Source organism: Amphiura filiformis, chromosome 11, assembly GCF_039555335.1.
Source record: "Amphiura filiformis chromosome 11, Afil_fr2py, whole genome shotgun sequence".
Lineage (NCBI taxonomy): Eukaryota > Metazoa > Echinodermata > Ophiuroidea > Amphilepidida > Amphiuridae > Amphiura > Amphiura filiformis.
Window position 1 is genome coordinate 15,480,641 of NC_092638.1, and position 23,498 is coordinate 15,504,138.

The 23,498-nt window shown below is 38.2% G+C and overlaps 1 protein-coding gene across 1 annotated transcript; it reads right to left on the reverse strand.

Moving 5' to 3' along the window:
* Positions 1-1,565: 1,565 nt before the first annotated feature.
* LOC140164406 (nuclear receptor ROR-alpha-like) lies at positions 1,566-17,350 on the reverse strand. The gene is made up of 5 exons (XM_072187683.1): positions 17,051-17,350; positions 13,574-13,671; positions 8,968-9,106; positions 7,460-8,200; positions 1,566-4,860 (listed from the first exon to the last, which is right to left on the reverse strand). The coding sequence occupies exons 1-5, from the start codon at positions 17,082-17,084 to the stop codon at positions 4,676-4,678; spliced, it is 1,197 nt and encodes a 398-aa protein (XP_072043784.1). The 5' UTR covers positions 17,085-17,350; the 3' UTR covers positions 1,566-4,675.
* Positions 17,351-23,498: the final 6,148 nt, after the last annotated feature.

The window sequence follows — 23,498 nt, forward strand, 5'->3', positions numbered from 1 at the left end:
GGGATGGAACTAGTGGCGACTTTTTAATTTGGCTGTGTTTATATATGAAGAGCTTATTTCCAAACCGTGTTAAGTCCACAAGATTCACTTTGAAGAAAATCAGGAATTTTCTTTATGGCAATGAAAAAAAGTTAGATTTCTATAAAATTACAGTGAAGTGAAGGTGACATATATAGGACCATAAAACCATGTAAAGTTAAAATCTACAGACTTTTGATTTTTTTTAATGAATTAATTTGTTTTAAAAATAGTATGGACTTAACACGTTTTGACACAAAACGCAATTTCTGGCATGGACTTAACACATTTTGACACAAAACGCAATATCTGTAACACAGAACTAACCTCATTTTTCTCAAACTAGTCTTAAAAGATAACAAATTTATTAAAAACATACAAAATGTGATTCTCTCTACTATAAAACTGAATCTTGCCACAAAACACTTTGCATCTCGAACCCCCTCCTCCCGCCCATTTTTACCAAAATCTGACGTTTAATATTACAAAAGTCAAAACTTAGTGATTGTATTGCATTTCTCAGAATTGAATAAACATCATTTCACTGACAATAAGTGATGACCTGAAATATCCACTTGTTTCATCCCAAAATCACAATTTCCCCCTCCCCCATATTGACAGTCCTTTTTTAAAGTTTTTAATCCTTCAAGTTAAAAATAATACCTTGAATTTAGTAGCACATTTTGATAATCACACAAAATAATAATATCAAAAACTAACTCCTCTACCATCCTCTATAAACATTAATTCTACCATCACAACCTCTCCCCCTTCCCACCCTGTTCATGTGTTTCTGGAGGTATCTATCAAATATTTCAGAAATCCCATACAAACTACTAATATTATTATTTTAAAAAAAATATGCAGACCAAATAAGAACGAAGACGCAAAGCAAGGCAGTGTTATCAACTGTATTGTTATTTCACTCCAGAAAATTGATTTCAATTCTATTCAAATTCAATTCTTTCTATACCTGGAGTCTTCCTATTCAATTCCAATTCAATCCACCTTGCTTTAGAATTAATTCAATTCGATTCCAATTCAATTTGTCAATTTCAAAATCATTTCAATTCAATTCCAATCCAATGCAGTGAAATTAACAGCTAATCCATTTCAATTCAATTCTGAGCATTCATTTCAATTCCAATTCAATTCCAATTCCAATACAGTTGCAGTTTGTGTTAATTTACCAAAGGCACACTGCAAAAACTGTGTCTAGAGATTGAACACTTTTTTGTCCTCGATTTGTAAACACATATAAAATCTAAACACAAATGTCAAACTTCAAAACATTAAGTGTTTAATATTAATTTTAAACACAAGGCATCAAAATCAAATTACTAAACATGTTTAGCAAATAGCAATGTTTACAAATCGAGGACAAGATGGTGTCTAGAATGGTGTTTAACATTTAGACGCTGTTTTTGCAGTGCATGTTTTAAATGTTATACCAATTATACTCACTTTTCACATTCAAACAATGCGAGTGATCCTTGACCTCTGGGTCCTATTTTTATGAAACTTTGGAACTTCTTAGTTCTTAGGTGACTGACTTCCTAATATTTGTCCTAACTTCTTGTCCACCATGCACATCATTTTCTAAACTTAAGGTGTGTGGTATGATTGATAATGGGACCCTGTCCCCACACTGACCTCAAAGATGTCAAAAATCAAGGTTTTGATACTATTACATAGCCCCTACTTGTTACACCCAAAATCCTTGTACTTTTGAAAAGTGTGAAAAAAGCTGTCAAAGATATAGGCCTAAGCATTTTCTTTAATGGTTTTCTCAAAATTTGTTCAAATGTACAATGACATTTGAGCATAAAAATTAGGAGCTTGAGAAAATAAGGGCTTTATGATCAGTGCCAAAAGTTTGAGATCTTTGGCAAGTTGGGGGGGTCTCATACTCACATTATCGATCATATCAAGCAATTTAAAAGATTGGGAATGCTAAGAATCAATTTGCATCATGTTAGAAGATATTAGTGTCTTTATGAACATAGAACCTATAGGCCCTAATTTTCCACATGACAAGAGAGACAGTTGATATTCTTCTAAAGAAAGATTAAGAAGAATTCCAAGAAAGTCTCAAAAAGTTTAACTATACCTGTGTGTGAGAAATGATATCATAATACTTCTAATTTTCTTCAATATACGTGTATTTTATGCTATCATTTTTAAATGAAAGCTTTCCAGATTACTTAGTTGCAATATGTTTTGTAACACTTTATGTTTATGTTTTGTACCAGTTTATGGTGACCACTGTTTCTTTTTATTTATCATGTTTAGGGAAAACAGTTTGCTTGTTTAAACAGAGCAGAACTTCATGGGGAAGGGTACTTTTTACAGGTGGAATGATCTGGAATCACAGACATCTGCTTGTGAATTGAAATGCTGAATTGAAATCAAAGCTGAATTTCATTTCAATTCCACTTCATTCTTCATCACTCAACTTGATTTCAATTCCAATCCAATTCAATTCTTCATTGCTCACGATGATTTCAATTCCAATCCAATTCAATTCATGCCCAAGCCCACTCATTTCGATTCCAATTCAATTCCAATGCATTGAAATGAAAATCGCCCAAATTTCATTTCAATTCAATTCGATTTCAATGCATTGAATTAACATTAGCCCTATGCCGTGCTATTTGCCTACAAGCTGCCGCATTTCTCTTGCTCTGATTGGACTATTGGCCACGAGAGCAGTGTTCGTGGACTTAACACAGATTGCTACAAAACTGGGTTGGACTTAACACGTTTTGGGAAAAAATCTATACTTTGGGTGTCAATATTTCGGGACTTAACTCATTTTGTGAAAAACCACACACATTGCTGGATAGTCCTAGATACTCACTACCCATTTTCATCAAAATCTCAATTTTGAAGGTGGGTGGACTTAACACGGTTTGGAAATAAGCTCTTCATATATTTACCACATTTATGACACAATCTGATCCAATATTAAAGCCCAGTGGTTACACCAGGAACTTGGATGGGAGAGGGGTTGAATTGCCTACAATTTGGCATTTTTGATCTAAAGTAAAACATTTCTAATTTTCTTATTTTGACTAGTTTGTCTCATCTCAAAGTTGAGAGTAACCTTCAGTAACGCCATGTTGGATTTCGCAGTGGCAGTTTGGAATCAGTGAGTTTATGCAGTTGCATCACCAGCATATAGACATCTGTACCCAGTGAACACAAAACGTTTTTCAGAAAACGTTTAAATGTTGGGCTATCAAGGGTATAAAACGTTTTAATAGCACTCAGAAAACATGATGCAACACATTTTAATAGAATGTTTGTTATCAAGTGTTGACAAAATATTTTGCAAAAACGTTTGCCAAAAAATATTTTGCAATAACATTTTGACCGCATATTTAAAATGTAGTTGCAATGTTTTTGAATATAAAACTTTTTAAATATGTTTTCATGACCTTTATATTACCCACATTTAAATGTTATTAAAATGTTTTGACCAAAACCCCAGGACAAAACCAAAACGCATTTATATAACTATATTGAAATATTTTTGTGTTTGCTGGGTATTTAGAAAAGGGCATACTTTTAACTCTTGACTCTGTTTCTGTACATATCTTGTATTTTATTGGGGAGTGTACCTATAAAATTGAGTACAGGATCTGAGAGCAACCGAAAATGGAGAAAGGAAAAGAAACTTATAATTTATCACATGGTCATATCGTGAAAATCAGTCCATCAAAATGAACCAAAATTACACACAGGATTTACTTCAATACTCGACTCTAATGACATGTCAATATCTAAGCGGTTGCCTATTACTGACACAATTGAAAATGCATGGAACAGCTTGCTGTATAACATGTCACTGCCTGGACATTTCGTCAACATAGAGTTTAAGATATGTGAAGAAGTTGTGAGAGAATGTTGAGGCCCCTGGATTGGGGTGCATGGAGGCGTTTGTGTCTGTGTTGGCCTAGTATGCCGGGTGTTATTTTTGTGAGGCAATCCTGAGACAGGAAAGTGCACATTGCTGTTACAATTGCTTTACACATATATCAAATGGGCTGTAACATGTCGTCCAAGAAGCTGTTCCATGTCAGTCCATTTTACTGTTGTGTCAGTTGGGCAACTGATTGGTTACTGACATGTGAGAGTAGAGTATTGAAGTAATTCTGTGTGTAATAACTGTATACAATTAATGTTTTGGTTCTCATCCAGAGAATTTTCATGAATTGATGAGGGAGGGAGGGGTTTTTTTTTGGGGGGTGGTTTTTTTTTCAATGTGGAATAGTGTGAAACGGGCCGATTTCTGCATTTCACGCACTTTCTTCAAGAAACAGGTCTTGTTCTACACTATTCCACTTACTCACAGATTTCTTGTGCTGGGTGCCAATTATTGGGCTGTGAATTTTTTTTTCCAGGAAGCTGTTAAATGTCTGCATTTTACTGTTGTGTCAGTTGGACAACTGCCTGGTTACTGACATGTCTTTAGAGTAAAGTATTGAAGTAATCTTGTGTGTAATTTTGGTTCATTTTGATGGACAGGATTTTAAGATTGACATCGTAAAAAATTATAAGTTTCTTTTTTGGCTTAGTGTAGTTTATTCTTGTTCTTCCTCAAATATTTCTCTATACAGTGGTGGTATCATTGTAGCTTGTGGTTGCAGATGACTTATGTTCCATACAGCATTGCTATGTTGGCAATTGATTTCACGAATGTGTGGCAAGAGAAGCATGAGGCTCGCAAACACGTCATCATGGTCCGTTGGGTGCGTCTTACGTAATTGATGACGTAGTGCCTTTGAAAAAAAAGTTGTTGTTCTTCAATCTTGTTGCGTTGCTTCAGACCAATTCTGCCTGCAAGTTAAAAGACGGATAAAATACACTCTAGATGAAAATGCTTATACCTAACTTGGACATAACCATCTCAACTCAACTTTTGTAGAATACACAAACCGGCAGATGGAAGCATTCAGCTATTTTCAGGAGGTCCGACTAAATTCCTAGTGTATTTTTTTTCCAATTTACCGAAAATCACTTCTTTTAAATTCAAGCTGCAGAAATTGTTGCCAGCTCCCTCGGGCCTTCTGAACCGTACAACCCACCCAGTGCCCAATACCTCCGAAGAAGGGGGTAAGGGGTCCGGGGTCTTAGTGCCAGGGGGCTGTATAACGTAAAGATAAGATCAGGCCTGAGTTCTTCCTTTTGATTTTTAAAGTCACTTTCTTGTCCGGGACCTGACCAAGATCATCTTGACCAGACCATTTACTTGATATAAATGACAGCTGATCTGACTTTGAACAAAAGAAATACAATGGATAATGGAACAAAAAAAGAGGGCTAGACGTATAAAAATAAACTGATAGCAAGAGATGTCCTTAAGTTATAGGTTAATAGGGAGAGGCTAATACAAATACTTATATAATACAAATTATCTATCTTCATTAAGAAGTCACAACAAGTGTTAATAGATTGTCCTGTCTTAAGGTCATCACTTGCTATCAGTGTGTGTGATCAGTTTTAAGATGATAAGACATTGTGTAAGATCCATGTGACCATTGACTTAGCTTGTGTTAATGCGACTTAAATAATAAGATAAACGATTTGCCACACGTTCAGGCTTCGTATAAATACTGCTGACCGTGTCCCGCTTTATACAGCCCTTTTTCTTATCGGAATTGTATAATCTTAATGCGCCTCTTAATCATCATGTTGATAAGATAAACGGGTTGTCCCGGTAGTAACATGAGTAATAATAATAATATTGTTAAGTAATTTTTGAGTATCAGTGCTGACCTTTTCCCGTCACAATACACATCCCGGCCGAAAGCCCGGTGTGAGTTCAGTTTGTATTTAAAGGTAGGACGTATGACCGTTCCAGGATTTGAAAATGACCCCTATTTCACGGGGAATCAAGGACATTTGCAGCAATTTTACCCCCTATTTTGCGCGAAATCAAAGAAAATTTGCCCCCAAATAGCCTACCTCCCCTATATTTTTATCATTTTGAGGACGCATTTTCATTTCACCCCTTATCACGAGGAATCGAGGACATTTTTCCAAAATAAATACCCCTATTTTTACCATTTCAAGGACGCTTTTGAATTTTCCCCCCTATTTCACGGGGAAATGAGGACAATTTGTATCGGAAAAAATATCCTATTAAATTTTGTGTGGAACTACTAAAAAAACAGACAGAAAAAGTACAAAAAAACAAAAACTGTAGCGGTAAAACGCGGACGAAAGTCCTAGAAATACACCCTATTTTCATTTCAAGGACAATTTTGTTCCAAAACACCCCAAATTTGGACAAACGCGAACAATTTTGTTCTCGAAAATTCCGCAGACATTTCTTGAAAAGTACCCCTATAATTGGAACCATCATGCGTACACATCGTCAGTGAAGACTGAACCCACCGGGGACGAAAGTCATCCCCGGGAACGCGGGAAGTCGTCCAATAATTTGCAGGGAAGTGGCATTGAGCACTTGCACAACCACAGGGGTCACTTCAATATGAAATGGGTTTATGTGTAAGGCTGACTCTTTTACAGCAAGAGGCATTCGGCGAGAGCAAACTATTTGAAGATATGGGGTCATTGGGTGAGAGCATGGATTTTAGCATTCAGTGAGAGGAAAATGTAAAAAATATGGGGTCTTTGGGTGAGAGATGGACCGTTTGGATCTGCATTTGAACGGCATTGGGTGAGACGGGTCATTTCCTGGAAAGCTGGGCTGAACATAAGGCCCTTCACAATTAATTCTTAGTTTCCTGTTTCCCGCCCGCATCCAAAGTAAAAAATTGCAAAATATTTAATTATTTTACTTTTATTTTGTATTTTCTCTTTTAAAATAACTTTTAATGACTTCCATTTGCTATTTTCTTACTTTGATCATATCAACTATAATGATGAATAAACAAAGAACATAACTGTACCATTACTAATGTATAAAATCAAACGTAGTTGTAAAATAATTAAATGCATGTGCCTAGTCAAAACGGGTTGATGTAGGTTGCGACCGCTTGATTTAAAATAAAGAAAATAATAGATAATTAATAATTAAAAGTCGCCTCATCCCTTGTTTTCAACCATGAAACAGGAAACTAAGAATCAATTGTGAAGGGCCTAAGCCTGACTGATTTCCCATCCGGGTCATAATATTTCCATCATGGCTATTGGCTGAAAAACTGGTCCGGACTGGAAATGAGGCAAGGAAAGAATTCCTTTGGGAAATAACGCTGTCAAGAAGAATTGGTTAAAACTTTCAGGGCCCTGTACCGTAACCATGGTAATGGTGATGACGTGGATATGTGCAGTGGCGTAGCCGGGGCAAATTAAATTGGGGGGGCAAAAGAGTATAAAATGTCATTAAAATGACTAAAAATGGGATAAAATATTGAGAAATGGGGACAAAATTTTGCCCCCCCCCCCCAAAAAAAAATGAGCTAAAACTTACCAGCAGAAAAGACGAGAATGCCGCACACAATACTGAATTCTGTAATTGTTATATTGAGACTCATCAGTCGAGCACTAACACGCTCTATGTCTCGGAACAAGCGCTCCAATGGCGTACCCGCCAACATTTCAAAAGGTAAAATGCAATGAGGATCGCCAAAGAACACCAAACTGCCATTTTCTATGAAGAATGCCGCTCGGAATGCTACGATCTCAAAAGTTGCACCTTTCAGTACTTCCATCTGATCCTCAAGCGAAATGTCCTTAAATCCAGGCACAGCTTTACAGAATTTAACTACTTTTTCAATCAAGTCTGTTACACGTGAGAATATCATGGAATATAATTGGTCCGGCTGTCCATCGAACCGCGTAGCCTGGTCAAAACGTATGTAATGACCCCTCAAAACGCTGTTGAATTCGGTAATGCTTGCTGTTGGATGGCCATGGCTACATGGGAACGTAAACGAATCCATGAAGGCATCATAGGTTTGCTGTGCTATAGATTCCATATGAGAGACTTCATCAGGCGGGATAGCATAAGCGCTTGCAGCTCCTGCAGATGTTGATGCAACGTCCGCAGACAACACAGATGCTGCAGCTGACATTGATGGTGCTTCTCCAGGCATGAGATGCGCATCCTTAGCTGGTATCTTACTTGGAGTTGAAGTGTCTGGGGCCATTGCAAGATTTTTTGTTGCAAGTTTGTTTTTCAGATTCTTGGAGCGACGGCCGAGTCTGACACCTGTACAGTTAGTGAAATAAAATTAAATTATTTAGAATATTTTCCTGAATATCCTTTTTTCAGATTCGTACCGATTCCGACTTCGAAGGCAACTCTACTTCTTTATAGCATGCAAGTTTTATTAAGACTGTGGATCATTGATCGACACTATTAATTGCAATTTGTCTTATACGCTTTTCAGTCTTCGCTCCCCTTTCCCTTTCCGAATCTGATTATTTCTGTGTCTTGTCTCTGTGTATACGTATCTCTCACTCACTCACTCACTCACTCACTCACTCACTCACCCCCCCCTCACTCACTCACTCACTCACTCACTCACTCACTCACTCACTCACTCACTCACTCACTCACTCACTCACTCACTCACTCACTCACGCACTCACTCACCACGCACCCCCACTCACTAACGCACTCCCCCACACCCCATCCCTACACCCCCCATCCCTACACCCCCACCCCCCCCCACCCGCCCACTTACGCACTCTCGCTTTTCCTGATCCTGTCTCTCTTTTCTGCTTTCTGACTTTCTCATAATATAAATGTTCGAACTTCTAGCTTTCTTCTTTCCCTTTCAATAGTCTTCCTCGCTCACTTTCCCCATTAAACGGTGGACGAATTATGTGATTGCGATTTCTTTTACGCCTTGATGTTTACGCTCTTCTATTTATTCAAAATCACTCTCCTGTGATGAAGTGATTTTGAATGGTTATATGGACGTTAGCACCAAGGCATGAGAAATCACAACCCTCTTAACTATTTCAACTCACCCTCTTTGGACATCCCCACGGACAAACATTTTCGCCATCTGCAATACATGCATCGATTTCGCGTGTCTTTTGTGATAACACAGTTCTTCGATGGACACGAATAGGATGCGTTTGTTGGCAGCGCCCGGGCAAAGAAGCTCTGGATAAGAAAGAAGACTAGATGCCACAGTAATGTGTTTTACCAAACACGAATATCTATGCCCGTGACCACACCTAACCCCCTTCCCATATTCACAAACAAAAACTTGGTGAGCACCATGTGAAAGCACTTGTTTTAAGCTTTCATTTGATATACATGTAATGCTCATAACACTAGACTGGCCCACACTCTCTCTGATACCCAACCAAGCCTTCACTCTCTCCTACACTCCACCAGACCATCACTCTCTCTCAAACACCGCCAGTCTGGACCATTCTCTCTCTAATACCCTACCAGACCCTCACTCTCTCTTATACTCCACCAGACACTCACTCGCTCTAAAACACCACCAGGCTGATCCATATTCTCTCTAATACCCCACCAAGCCTTCACTCTCTCTTGAACTCCACTGTACAATCACTCTCTCTAAAACACGACCAGACTGGCCCACACTCTCTTTAATACCCTACGAAGCATTCACTCTCTCTTATACCCCATCAGACCCTCACTCTCTCTTATACTCCACCAGACACTCACTCGCTCTAAAACACCACCAGACTGGCCCACACTCTCTCTAATACCCTACCAAGCCTTCACTCTCTCTTATACCCCATCAGACTCTCACTCTCTCTAAACCGCCACCAGACTGGACCACACTCTCTCTAATACCCCACGCCTTAACCAACCATACCCCTTGTCCTATCATGACAACATTTTGAGGTGGTCCAAGGAACCAAAATCAAAATGCCTACACATTCCCTTTTTAAGGGAGTTTTTGTCAAGTGATCAGTTTCCTTGGCGTACGATTCAGACCTTCATCATTGCAAACACAGGTAGCTAACAAAATACTACCTATTGCGCTATACTGTGTTAATAGGTCGCACCTATTTTGCTTTTTAAAGCCTTTAGACTTTGACCTCTGGGGATGCGGCTAATACAGAATACATCAAGGGTCATGAGTCATCATTGTACCAAGTATGACCCCTGAGGGCGCTGTAGTGCTTGAGCTAGAGCTGTTTGAAATTTTACACATAATTGCTCACTGTAGTCCATGACCTTTGGCCTCTGGGGTCGATGTTACCTCAAAAAATATCCAAGGGTCGTGGGCCATCATTTTATTAAGTATGAACCCTGAGGGCGCTATAGTTCTTAAGCTAAAGCTGTTTTAATAGTTTACACATATTGCTTCCTGTAGCCTATGACCTTTGACCTCTGGGGTCGCGGCTTCCATATGTTACTTTAGGGATCATGGGCCATCATTGTACTAAGTATAAACCCTGAGGGCGCTGTAATTTTTGAGCTAGAGCTGTTTGAAATTTTTCACATATTGCCCCCTGTAGCCCATGAACTTTGACCTCTGGGGTCGAGACTACCCTACGAAATTTTCTGGGGCCATGGGCCATCACTATACCAAGTTAGGGCCCCGAGGCTACTTTAGTTCTTGAGCTAGAGGTGTGCAAAGGCGTGGTCTTAAGAAGATGAAGGAGAAGGAGAAGGCGAAGAAGCCGAAGACTAAACACAACAAATACAATATCTATGCCCCGTTGCACGGGCATAGATAAATACCGAGCGGTTATGTGTAAGACCCAATCTATATGAGCTGCCTTCAAATGTCAGATGTGTACAACACATTATAGAATGCAGAAATTGCCAAATGTATAGAGCCCATGCCAGCCAGGACCGGGTTTACCATTGGGCTATATAAGCCAGGAGGCCTGTGCATCACCCGTTTTAGCCCGAGTAAAAACTTTAACGTACTATATGCTTCAAAAAGGTTCGAACTTGCAAACAAATTGTTTCAACAAAATTTTGGTCCTTAAATAATTATGTCAGGCGGATTTATCCGCCTGATATACTGTGAAGCTCTCAAATCTTCTTCTTTCTTCTTTAGTAAAACCAAAAATTGCTACTAGTGCCAGATGCTTGCACCAATTTTGACCAAACTTGGCCACAAGAAGCACTGACCCAAGCTTAATATAACTTCTACACGGATAGGGGTCAAAGGTCACATAAGGGTTATTAGTGGTCATTTTGTGAAAATCTTAAAAATGCTACTGCTCCTTTAAATGACATGCTATGACCACCAAACATGGTCAGCAAGAACCGCTGGCCCAAGCTTCAAATAAGTTGTACCACAGATTGGGGTCAAAGTTCATGTAAGGCTTGATAGGGGTCATTTTGTGAAAATATTTGTGTGAAATGTAATGAAGCAGCTATCATTAGAGGCAGCAATTTGGCTGATAGGCAGTTAGGGGCAGTAACAACATGGAGACATCTAGTCTAGTGTTTTGATAAACAAGAGATAACCACAGACAATGGTTCTGCTGTCTGAGCTTCAAAACGTGTAAAGTTTCGTCAGAATTGGTCTATTGCCAGGTGGTGAATGCCGTGCATTCTCTAAATTCAGTAAATTTCCATCGTCAACCGTGTGGAAAATGTCATACGGCCGGGCGGTTTCACAAGTTGCCGGCTCTATCATGCCACTCGCCGCCTGGCTATTGCAACTGCAATCCATACATCAAAACGTGTACATTTTCGTCTAGTAGGCTATTCCAACTGCAATCCATACACCCTTCATGCAAGACATGACTTGAATCGTCCACACAGGGATTGAATATTACAAACGGAGTCACCCATTCAGGTAGGCCCATTCGAAATTCACACTCCCTGTGTGGGAGATTAAGATAATGTCTTCCGGAGAGGTTGTATGAATTTCAACTGGAACAGCCCAGTTGGGGTGTATGAAACCGCAAGTGGGCGATTCACACGAAACAAACTGAGGTATGTTCAGATGCCAATTTTGTTACATATCTTGAGTGTAACTTGTGATGTGATGCCTGTATGTTAGATATAAACAGCTATATAATTTTCACTGATGGCTAATAAGGGTGTGTGTGTGTGTGTGTGTGTGGGGGGGGGGGGTGATATCTTGGCTAAAACTGCATCATGCCTTCCTATGATGCATTTATGAAAATCAATAATTCCCACTATATATAGTTTCTACAGATGACGCAATAATGGTGAATAATGGGGGGGGTAAGTCGAATGTTGAAATATGACCGCATAAAACTGCAAAGGTCATGTGAGGTCAAAGGTCAGGTCAAATTTGAAGTTGCTCCGATCAGGCTGTAACTTGGGGAAAATGATCCCTGACACTTGGGGAGTATGGAACCGCAAAGGTCATGTGAGGTCAAAGGTCAGGTCAAATTTGAAGTTGCTCTGATCAGGCTGTCACTTGGGGAAAATGATCCCTGACACTTGGGGAGTATAAAACCACAAAGGTCATGTGAGGTCAAAGGTCAGGTCAAATTTGAAGTTGCTCCGATTGGGCTGTAACTCGGGGAAAATGATCCTTGACACTTGGGGAGTATAAAACCACAAAGGTCACGTGAGGTCAAAGGTCATGTCAAATTTGAAGTTGCTCCAATTAGGCTGTAAGTCGGGGAAAATGATCCCTGACACTTGGGGAGTATGAAACCACAAAGGTCATGTGAGGTCAAAGGTCAGGTCAAATTTGAAGTTGCTCCGATCAGGCTGTAACTTGGGGACAATGATCCCTGACACCTGGGAAGTATTAAACCGCAAAGGTCATCCGAGGTCAAAGGTCAGGTCAAATTTAAAGTTGCTCTAATTGGGCTGCAACTCGGGGAAAATAATCCCTGACACTTGAGAAGTATGAAACTGGAAAGGTCATCCAAGTTCAAAGGTCAGGTCAAATTTAAAGTTGCTCCGATCAGGCTTCAACTTGCGGCAAATGATCCCTAGTGTAAAACCGAAAAGGTCATCCGAGGTCAAAGGTCAGGTCAAATTTAACGTTGCTCCCAATATGAAACCGAAAAGGTCAACCGAAGACAAAGGTCGGGTCAAATTTAACGTTGCACAGTATTGCTGCGTGATGATGTCATCACAGTCATACGCCTAACTTACCTCGTGCCCTTGCACAGTCCCTTATACCTCAGGAGTATAAAACCGCAAAGGTCATCCGAGGTCAAAGGTCAGGTCAATTTAAAAGTTGCTCCAATCGAGCTGTAACTTGCAGAAAATGATCCTTGACACTTGGAGAGTATAGCATGAGTTTACCCGAGGTCTAAGGTCAAACGATACTAATCAGAATCAATCACCGCCTGACATTCGTGGCTCGTGAGCCACAGTAGCTCTAGTTGTGATTTGTGATCACACTTATGCGACCATTTTGACACATTCCTAAACGTGAGTTTTTGCCCAGTTTGGAGATGAACATTCTGGGCCCTATTTTAAAGACATTTTCAAACAAAGCGGTCCTTCAAAAGTAAAAAAAAAGGCAAACAGGATACTTTTTGATTTTTTTCTTCTTTTTTTTTCTCTCTGCTTCCAAAACCCGGGCCGAGGGTCCCAATGTAGCTCAATGTCGGCGGCTCCGCGTGTAACCTGTTTTACTTTGGAACAATAATTATTGTATTTTTGCATTCGACACGTTTTACTCTTTACCTTGCATCCTTGACATGCTAGAACTCCGTAATGTATAGCAGTTGCTTTGTCGCCACAAACTTGACAGATGCCACCGCCATCGCTAACTCCTGAAACTCCTGAAAAAATAGGTACATTGCAAGTAAAGTCTTTACAAAAAGTAACACAACCGTTATAAATACGCCTATAGTTTCAGAACTAATAATCGTATTCACAATGATACAAAGAACGATGGTTTATTTACGCGCATTTTGATACCATAAAATGTACCGTACAATGTCTTTTAAAGGTCCGTAACCCGATCGACAGCATCATCCCCCCGATTTTTTTCAATGTTGATAAGGTTTTGGTATCACATAATAGATACTATTTTTCTCATTACTATCCTGAAATTTGACGCTCCAATTCGATGTATTTCCGGAGAAATCATGAAACACAGCGGTTTTTACAGGTATACCAGTTGTTCGCATTTTACACGACACGGGAGTTTTGGGTAGTCATAGAATGAAATCGGAATAGATTCGGAAGACTTCACCCCAGTACCAATTCGTCCGCAAAAATACATCAAATAGGCCCCTAATGTCAAACTATAGATGGCGCTATAATGATATAAAACAAAAAACAAAAATAAAGAAATACATAAGAGGCGAAATAAATAAGGAAACATGACCTATATTGTCAAGCATGATACGAGGAATATGAAAAAAATTATGAGAGCACCTCCCCCCCATTAAAAAATTATTTAAAAAATAAAACAAAGAAAAATCATAAATATGTGAAAATGTGCATCATATAGCTAAAAATAAAGAAATAATTAAGCGAAGTAAATACAGCATGGGCTATCTTGTCAAGAATGATAATGAGCGCAGTAATATGTAATGTTTTTAAGATTAATCAGTATGAATAGAGGGTATAAAAGTGTACAGGGGCGAGCCGGTTTTCAGTGCCAAGGCGAACACTTCCTGTTTCCACCGGGACATACGCTCGGCCGTTGTTTCGAGATGCCTGACCAGAATGCAATTCGCGCGTACCAGTGTATTGGCTTGCTAATTATGCTAATTATTCACATTTATGCTGAAATTGTTCCCGTTTTCTCACATAGATGGATAAAGGGGACAATATTTGACATTGTATGTAAGTTTGAAGAGAATCCATATCCTAAACCGATAGGGTTACCCCCCTTTAATATTAGCAACAGAGTACTGTTTTAAAGAAAAATACCCGCATTTAAAAGTTGCAATAAATTGCACGGGTTATTCATGCCACAATGCTTGCGTAATACATTGTAAAGTATAACTTTAAAATTTGGGCTAAAAAAAATACGTGATGCTAATATTGAACGACATCAAACAAACATAGGCTTAGGAACCGGGGGATTGGGGGTTTAGCCCCCCCCCCCTCAAAAAATGAAAGACAAAAGTGCCCCTCTGACTAAAAAATGAAAGGGAAATCTGGAGGGCAAAGGAAAAGAGGCAGGGAGATCCTTTACCATCAAAATTCACCCCGATAATGGGCTAAAATAGTGTAAATTACATAATTTTGTCACATTTGTCTCAATAAAGCCCTTTTCATACCGATCATGGCCGAAAAATTTATAATACATTACTGAGTTTGGCGACTTGGTAAGGCTAAAAACTTCTACGTTTTACATTATTTCGGAAAACGGATTTTTGCGTTGCGTAGAGTAAAGTTGTCCGCACCCCAATAAAACGTCCAATTTTGTTTTTGTTTACGTTAAGGGTGTCAATTTATGTTAATTAGTTTCAAAGGCACTACCAGAGCACCTGCATGCTAAAACTTTTCAGGCCAACACAATACACTAATGTTGACATAGCCTGAATTAGGCCTTCTATCCTGTCATCGGTGTGAGGATATTATGCCTGTAGTCTCAACTATTAAATGACACAGTAGAAGTATGCCTGCAGTCTCAACTATTACATGACACAGTAGAAACTCAATTAACATATATTGTTTATTCAACTAATTTATCAACATTAGCATGTATTCTGTGTTTTTATGGAGAACCTATAGTCAACAGTAGAGTGTTTGTTTATTGAATTAGTTTGTAAGTGAAACTTTTGAAGGACAAATTAATCAGGGTTGCCAAACCTGTTGGTAACCCAAATGGGTGACTTTTGAACAGTTTCACTGAGACTTCCCATATGAACAGATCATGGTTAAGAAAAACACAGCTGCACAGTGGTGTAGCCAGGACTTTTCAGAGGGAGAGAGAGAGGGGGGGGCAAGGCAAATTTGGGGATTGTCACAAATGGGCTATAGAGTATGACAAATTTATCCAAAATGGGCTAATAAATAAAAAGTACAACAAATGCATAGAAATCTAAAATATCAGATCACCCAGCAGGCCACAGGGGCCAAGAGGGATGTGAATAAAATTGTGTTCATCTGCTCAGTGATGTAGCCAGGACTTTTGCAGGAGGCGGGGCAGCAAGGTACGTTTCAAGGTGGGGGAAAACTTGGATGAAAATGATAAAAACATGAGCTAAAAGGTACAACAAATTTGTCCAAAATGGGCTCAAAAGTACTGTAGAAACAAATGCATAAAAATTTTAAATATCAGAGCCGCCAGCATTCCACAGGGGCAAGACTTCTCACGGTGGATATGATATGGTGGCAAGAAGACTTGCTTCGATCATGATCTAATTGCAATTTCAAGCCATTGATTTATATGGAAAAGATACTAAATATTATACTTCTAAGTTCTAAATGATAATCTCCTCTCATACCTTTAATCACATTAAATAAAACTTTTACATGTACACAAAATATACAAAATTTACCAACCGCGAAAGACTCTGACCGCGAAAGACGGGTGACCGCTAGTACTATAAAATACAAACTTTTTGCGCGCTACGCGCTCACATCGTCACATTAAAGCCTTTTTTGACTGCAATTTTTTCCGTCTGTGCCCCCGATATTTTATCCCCCCCCGCCCAGGAAAGCTGACTACGCCCCTCTATGCCTATCTAATAAAATAAGCAAAAAATAACATTGGGGTGGCTAGGCGCTTAAACACAAAATATTAAAAGCAGAATAAGCAAGGTATATAAATAATTTATGATATACCCCGGTACTATTAAGCATAACAAATGTAACATATATTCAAAGAAAATTTGTAGAAATCATAAAATACAGGGCATATATTTTTTTTAATTAAATTGTTATATTATGTGTATAATTATATTACTTTACCGTGATGTAGTGATCAATAACGCTTGAATTCCACAGGAATTGGCCCATGTGAATTTTGGCATGCCCCATTGACTGTATAACTTTTAAAACAAAACCTCTATTATCACACAGAAAAATCATGACTTAACCAACATCATACACGCCGGCAAATAATTTTTCTTTTCGATATTCCTTTTCTTTTAATAAAAAAAAATACAATTGTAATATTTTTTGAGATACACTGTATCTGATAAGAAACACGTAAAATTCACACAAAACAAAAGCAGATCGGTCTGTTTCTTTTACCTCTTTCGGTACCTTCGTGTTGTAATTCGTCCATTGTCGCTCACGATGATTCTGTGGTACATCTGGACAACATCTAGGTATGGATGGCAAAGAAAGTATCGAAGTATCAATCACCTTGTCGTGGTATGTCCGTTATTAATATGATAAGAAATTCCCTCCTGTCTGCAAACTGAATTACATTATTGTTGTCACTGTACGTGTGACATGCAATCTTATCGGGTACTGTCATGAATTACGAAACAAGGCCCGTATATCCACGGAAGTACATAGTCCATACTTGTTTTTAATTGGTAACCATTGACCTGTGCTAAGCGTCAACTTGAAATCACACGTAAAGTCATATGTGCCACAAGAATACGTTGCCAAAGAGAAGCCTTGAAATTGTGTGCATGTGCGGCTTGACAATCCTAAGTTCATATGTCCTTTTTTATTAATATTATTCAAAAGTAACTTTTGTTTATAGTTTACAATAATTTACAAACAAATTTATACGGGTTAAATTCTAGTTAATTTTCAAAAAATAAAATAAATTTATACGACGGGGATTTAACCCGGGGAAACTTGAGTAACAAGTCACTAAGTAAAATACACATTAAATATCTAAATTATTTAACCTGTGAATATACCACATTTTGGAGTTTTATTTGGACGAACTTAGGAATAGAAAAGAATAAATTTAGAATAATACACAGAAAATATCTATTTATAACCTGTGAATCACGGCACCACATTTCGGAGTTTTATTTGGACGAACTTTTTAGTAGAATAGAATAGAATAGAATAGAATAGAATAGAATAGAATAGAATAGAATAGAATAGAATAGAATAGGATAGAATAGAATAGAGAATAGAATGGAATGGAATGGCAGTCAGTCGCTTACAATGTGTAAGTACTCGGATACTCTAGATTGCCATGCAGTACCTGGTACCTCTGGGGAAGAAACAATTGGAATCTGGCCGTGCATGACTACAGAAACGTTTTTACACAAATGATAATGCAGCCATGGATGCAAATCAGCCTGGTTTACGTGTGGTATAGTCTATTGTAATCCAACCTCAAAAAATAAAATAGCGTTATTTTTTTATTTTAGTAACTTATGGAATACCAATTATGCAAATCAACCAGACCTGGTCTACGTGCAGTTCGTGACTTGTAACAATCATGCTAGATCCCGGGTGCTAGATAAAGGCTTCAATTGTTTTATTGATACTTGAATAAATTGTTCTCTTAAAAAGTACCACGAAAGAAAAATAAGTTCAGATTATGAGACATATATACGTTTTATAACATTTCGTCAACCATAACTCCGGGAAAGCAACAACTGGTGCCTTGGGTAATTTGGATTGTGGGTCATATTTTGAGAATGGGTCATGAATTGCCATCACCAAACCCCAACTACCAGTATTTAAAGGCATGTTTTGCTATCTTATGAGCCAGTGCCCGAAAGCACACAAAATTTTACTACCCTATTTGGGCAAAAAACTTGGTGTGTTTCGTGCTAAAAAGGGGGGTCGGACCCCACCTAAAATATAGGGGGGTCCTGGCCCCGCGTCTCCTCCCCCCCCCCCTTCCGCCGGTATATGGTGGACATTATGGACGAAGTCCAGGGACCCCGAGGGTTCAGGGGCTCACCAAGTCCCCCACATGTACGAGTATGCACGCACACACGATATTCTCTGTGTAGGCTAATGGAGACAAATCAGACATCAATGTAGTTTTACCATTGCCAGGAATACCAATTTGCATAAAAATCAATCTTTTTATAGTACAGGAAACACAGCCATGCAGATTAACACACACCCAAACAAACTCACACCACCCCCCCCCCCCTCCCCCCACCCCACATACCCCCCCCCCACCCCTACACCCTATACCCCGGTACGCAATGATTTATCTGTATTAATTACACGCGCGCGTAAAACCAAACGTGCACCCAGACAACAATTTGCAGCACACAGACACTGATTCATAACACACACTCCAACCCCCCCCACCACCACCCACACACACACACACACCCCACCCACCCTCCACACATCCAACAAACAAACACACTCCACATGTGCGAGTATGCACGCACGCACGATATTATCTGTGTAATCATGGTAAATGGAGACAAATCAGACATCAATGTAGTTTTACCATTGCCAGGAATGACTTGCATAATAATCAAGCTTTTACAGGAAATGGTAAATGTCTCATTTCAGGGATGTGGAATGAGCCTTTCGACAGTATTTTTGTGGTACATGAGAGCACATCAAAAATATCGAATTGCATTCTGAATACGAAGAATGTCATTCTGATATCAAATAGGCCTAATTTTGATTTTTTGAAATTCGCGATATAATACAAATTTTATGACAAATTATTAAAATTGTAAATTTTTTGATATATAACAGTCCTCGAAGTAAAATTTAAATCTAATGATATGTACTGAAAAAAGTGTATCTAGCTGTGAGGAAAGGCCGACGATCAATTTTTTGGGTGTTTGGGGGAAAAAATCCGTACCATCAATACGATATGTCAAATTTTTCAATTGATCGTCGGCTTTCATCCCAGCTACATACATTTAAGTACATATCATCAGATTTATAAAGTTTACTTCGAGGACTGTTAAATATCAAAAATAAACATTTTTAATCATTTGCCATAAAATGTGTATTACACTGCAAAAATTTTTTTAATTTAAAAAATCAAAATTATTTGATATCAGAAAGACATTCTTCGTATTCAGAATGCAATTCGATATGTCTGATGTGATCTCATGTCTCACAAAAAATACTGTCCAAACGCTCAAGGGATGGGCCCTTAACATGCTTAAGGTTAGCAACATTTTTAAACTGTTGCGATTTGGTAGTTCACTGCATCTTGCGATATAGTGCGCTTTGGCAAAAATTGCATTGATCATTTCATAGCGAGTGTGTAGAATAATTCAAATATCACATATATACTTTTTTAGGTCCTACAGTTCTTGAGTTATATTATAAAAAGAGGGCTGAAACAACACTTTTGTAAAACGACTCATTCACAACAATAAATCAAGCAAGTTTACAAGTATCTGATTTGAAGAATGAACTTTTGCAAAACACTGAAGTGTTATTTTTCAATAATATATTGATTTAGATAATGAAATAATTTTTAGCCTTATCTAATGTTATCTTACCATACTGACTTACTCTATCATGTTGCTTATGGTTTATAATCTTCTTGATATAATTCATTCTGTATTTTTACTGTATTTATACTAAAACTGGTCTCAGTATACGATTGTTACTGACTGACTGTGTTTAATTGATATAACATTATTAGGTTACTATATCACTCTTGTTTAAAACTTGCTCAGGCTAAAAAAAATTGTTATGTCTCAAAGCCCATGGCAGTTTCAAAAGCGAATGTGGAATGAGTTATTTTTTAGAGATTTTTATTTTTTTCAAAGATTTTTTTAAAACTAAATTTTGAATTAAGATGTCATTTTCGAGTGTTCAAAAGTACACAACATAAAATTGTGGTTGATTTACACAATTTAAGTACAAATATCAATTGTTTTATACCTAAACAATGCTAGTATCGAATCAAGTAACTTTTCTTTCAAATTTGTCTCAGAATTTCATGGTTTTACGGCAAAAAACGGACAAATGAATTTGCCGTTTCAGCTGACATGGACGAGCTAAGAAAAACGAACGCGCGCAGGCGCTTTGAGGCATAATTTTTTAAGCCTAAGATGTGTTGTAGTAAAAACTTTATTAAAAAGGTAACTTTTAATTAACAGTTATCAATTATAATAATACTCCACTTACAATGTACCTTTATTAATCGCTATTATTACATATTCACAACTCACGTTCGTATGGCATTAACGCATTGACTCTCCTTGCTGCGTTGAAGTCCGTCAAATATTAATGAAAACATTGACTCTCCTTGTAGCGTTGAACTTGAGGTACGCCAAATATTGAAGAAAACATTGACTCACTTTGCTGCGTTGACTTGAGTTCGTCAAATGTTGAAGAATTTAGAAAGCAATGATTCTCTTTGCTGCGTTGAGCCCGTCAAGTATAATGGACTCTCCTGGCGTAGATCATTATATAACAAAATCGTCATAAATTGAATATTTGTGCTATAGCAACGAATTGAGTTGCATCTTCAATTTACAGATCAAATTGCAGCGAGTATGATTTAATTTTACAGATATGTGGTGTTATTGGATGAATACTCTACACCGAGCTTTGTATAAAATATAATTATACGTGTATTTTTAAAAATTAAAATTTTACAAAGTGTTACAATAACCAATAATAAAACAAACCAAATACAAATAAACTGCGATTTCGTGGCAAGTATGAGAAAGTTGATCACAAATGAGGGCCTAATTATGAGTCTATAATCAGAGTGCATTACACTTCCATGTTTACATGGCTGAAAGGGAGATAATCATTAACTACTTTTTTAAACGTTGCCGGGTCAAAATGGCAGAAATGGATAACATTTTGCAATGTTGTGCAAAGTGACATTGTGAGTGTGTGCATGGTTGGACAATTTTGTGACCATTGCAACCAATGTGACGCTACCTTGTACAATATGTGGCTGCTTGGTGCAATTTTACTAATCTAAATCAATTTAAAGCAACTTGTTTGACTACAGTTTAGTCATCCTTAATGCAACTCACTGAAACAATTGAGCAAATTATGCACTTTTGTCAATTTCAGCCACCTTATGACATTTTCCCATAGCGAAAGTTCCCCATTATCAGATACGTTTTTGTCTCACCCTTCATCTTGGTAATCAGGAAATTCCATCTTCCCCAAGCATCCGTAACCTGGGTGTTATTTTTGATTACTCCATGACAATGGCTGATCACACTACCAATTTGTCTCGTACCATTAACTGGCAGCTGCGAAATCTCAATCGTATCCGTAAATACTTAGATACAGACACTTGTCATAACATTGTCCGCACTCTCATTTTATCCAAACTGGACTATTGTAACTTACTCTTCAATGGTATTGATAAAAAACACCTAAACCGTCTTCAAGTCCTCCAAAATAAGTCTGCCCGTCTTATCTTCAGGCAACCGAGTCGCAGTCATGCCTCTCCTCTTCTCCAATCTCTCCACTGGTTGCCTGTTGCCCAAAGAATACAGTTCAAGAGTCTTCTCCAGACATTCAAAGCATTTCACACTCAATCACCTGATTACATCTCTTCTTATTTTCAACCTCGGACCAACAAAACATCTTATGCGCTTCGATCTGACGCTGCTGTCACATTTGAAGTGCCTCGTTCCAAGAAACAAGCTATGGATGGCGGAAACCTTTAAAATACGCCTAAGAATACGCCTAAGAATACGCCTAACCTTAGACGTCTAAGATGCAATCTTAGACGTCTAAGATGCATTCTTAGGCGTCTAAGATGCAATCTTAGGCGTCTAAGAAATTAGGCGTCTAAGGAATTCGCGGTAGACTTAAATAAACGAATCACAGGACTAGAAATCCCAAACAACCAATCATCTTAGGCGTATTCAATTATTAGACGCCTAAGATTTTACACGCCTAAGAATTCTTACACGTCTAAGATTGACCATTTGACCGTTACTAGTGATGGACGGTATCGCAAATTCGATCAAAACGTACAACGGACGCTGTGCGTTAGAGAATATTTCGAACAATGGCTGGGTGGCGTGTTTTAATAAACTCCTTTTCTCTCCATAGCCACCCGCGTCAATCCCAAAGAGAAAGGGGTGCTGGGATGGGAGGGGGATATCACGTATGCTATGACTGAGCCAAAATACACAGTTAAGAGACCTCGATACCTCCATTCAACAAGAAAATTAACCTGACGGTGTAGGGTATGATGTGTTTATATCCAATACGTTCAGAGGTCAAGTTATTACTGCACACACATTATAAGGTCAACCAACTATGTCTTTGTAATTCGAACAGCGTGTGACATATTTTCGCCAAGGTCAAATCGTCTTTTATATTATTGAAGGGATCAGATATGCATAATTTCAGTCCGCAAAGTGCAAGAAGACAAGAGGTCAAATTTTCCATGTTAAAAATAGAATCATGGAGGTATATAAATATATGCTAGGCATGTTTGTTCCTCTTTGTTGTTTGTGTATTAATTTTCATCATCATCATCATCATCATCATCATCATCATCATCATCATCATCATCATCATCATCATCATCATATCATCATCGTCGTCGTCGTCGTCGCCGTCATCATGCTCATCAACATTAATACCTCGACTACTACTAGCCACACCAAAACAGCACACCAAACCAACGAAAATAAAATCAAACCAATTAATCAATTTTGCTGCAAGTCCTCAGAGAAAATCACATTGGTGATACCGTCCATCACTAAAATATCAATCTTAGACGTGTAAGAATTCTTAGGCGTGTAAAATCTTAGGCGTCTAAGATTTCATTGGTCAATAAAATTGAATA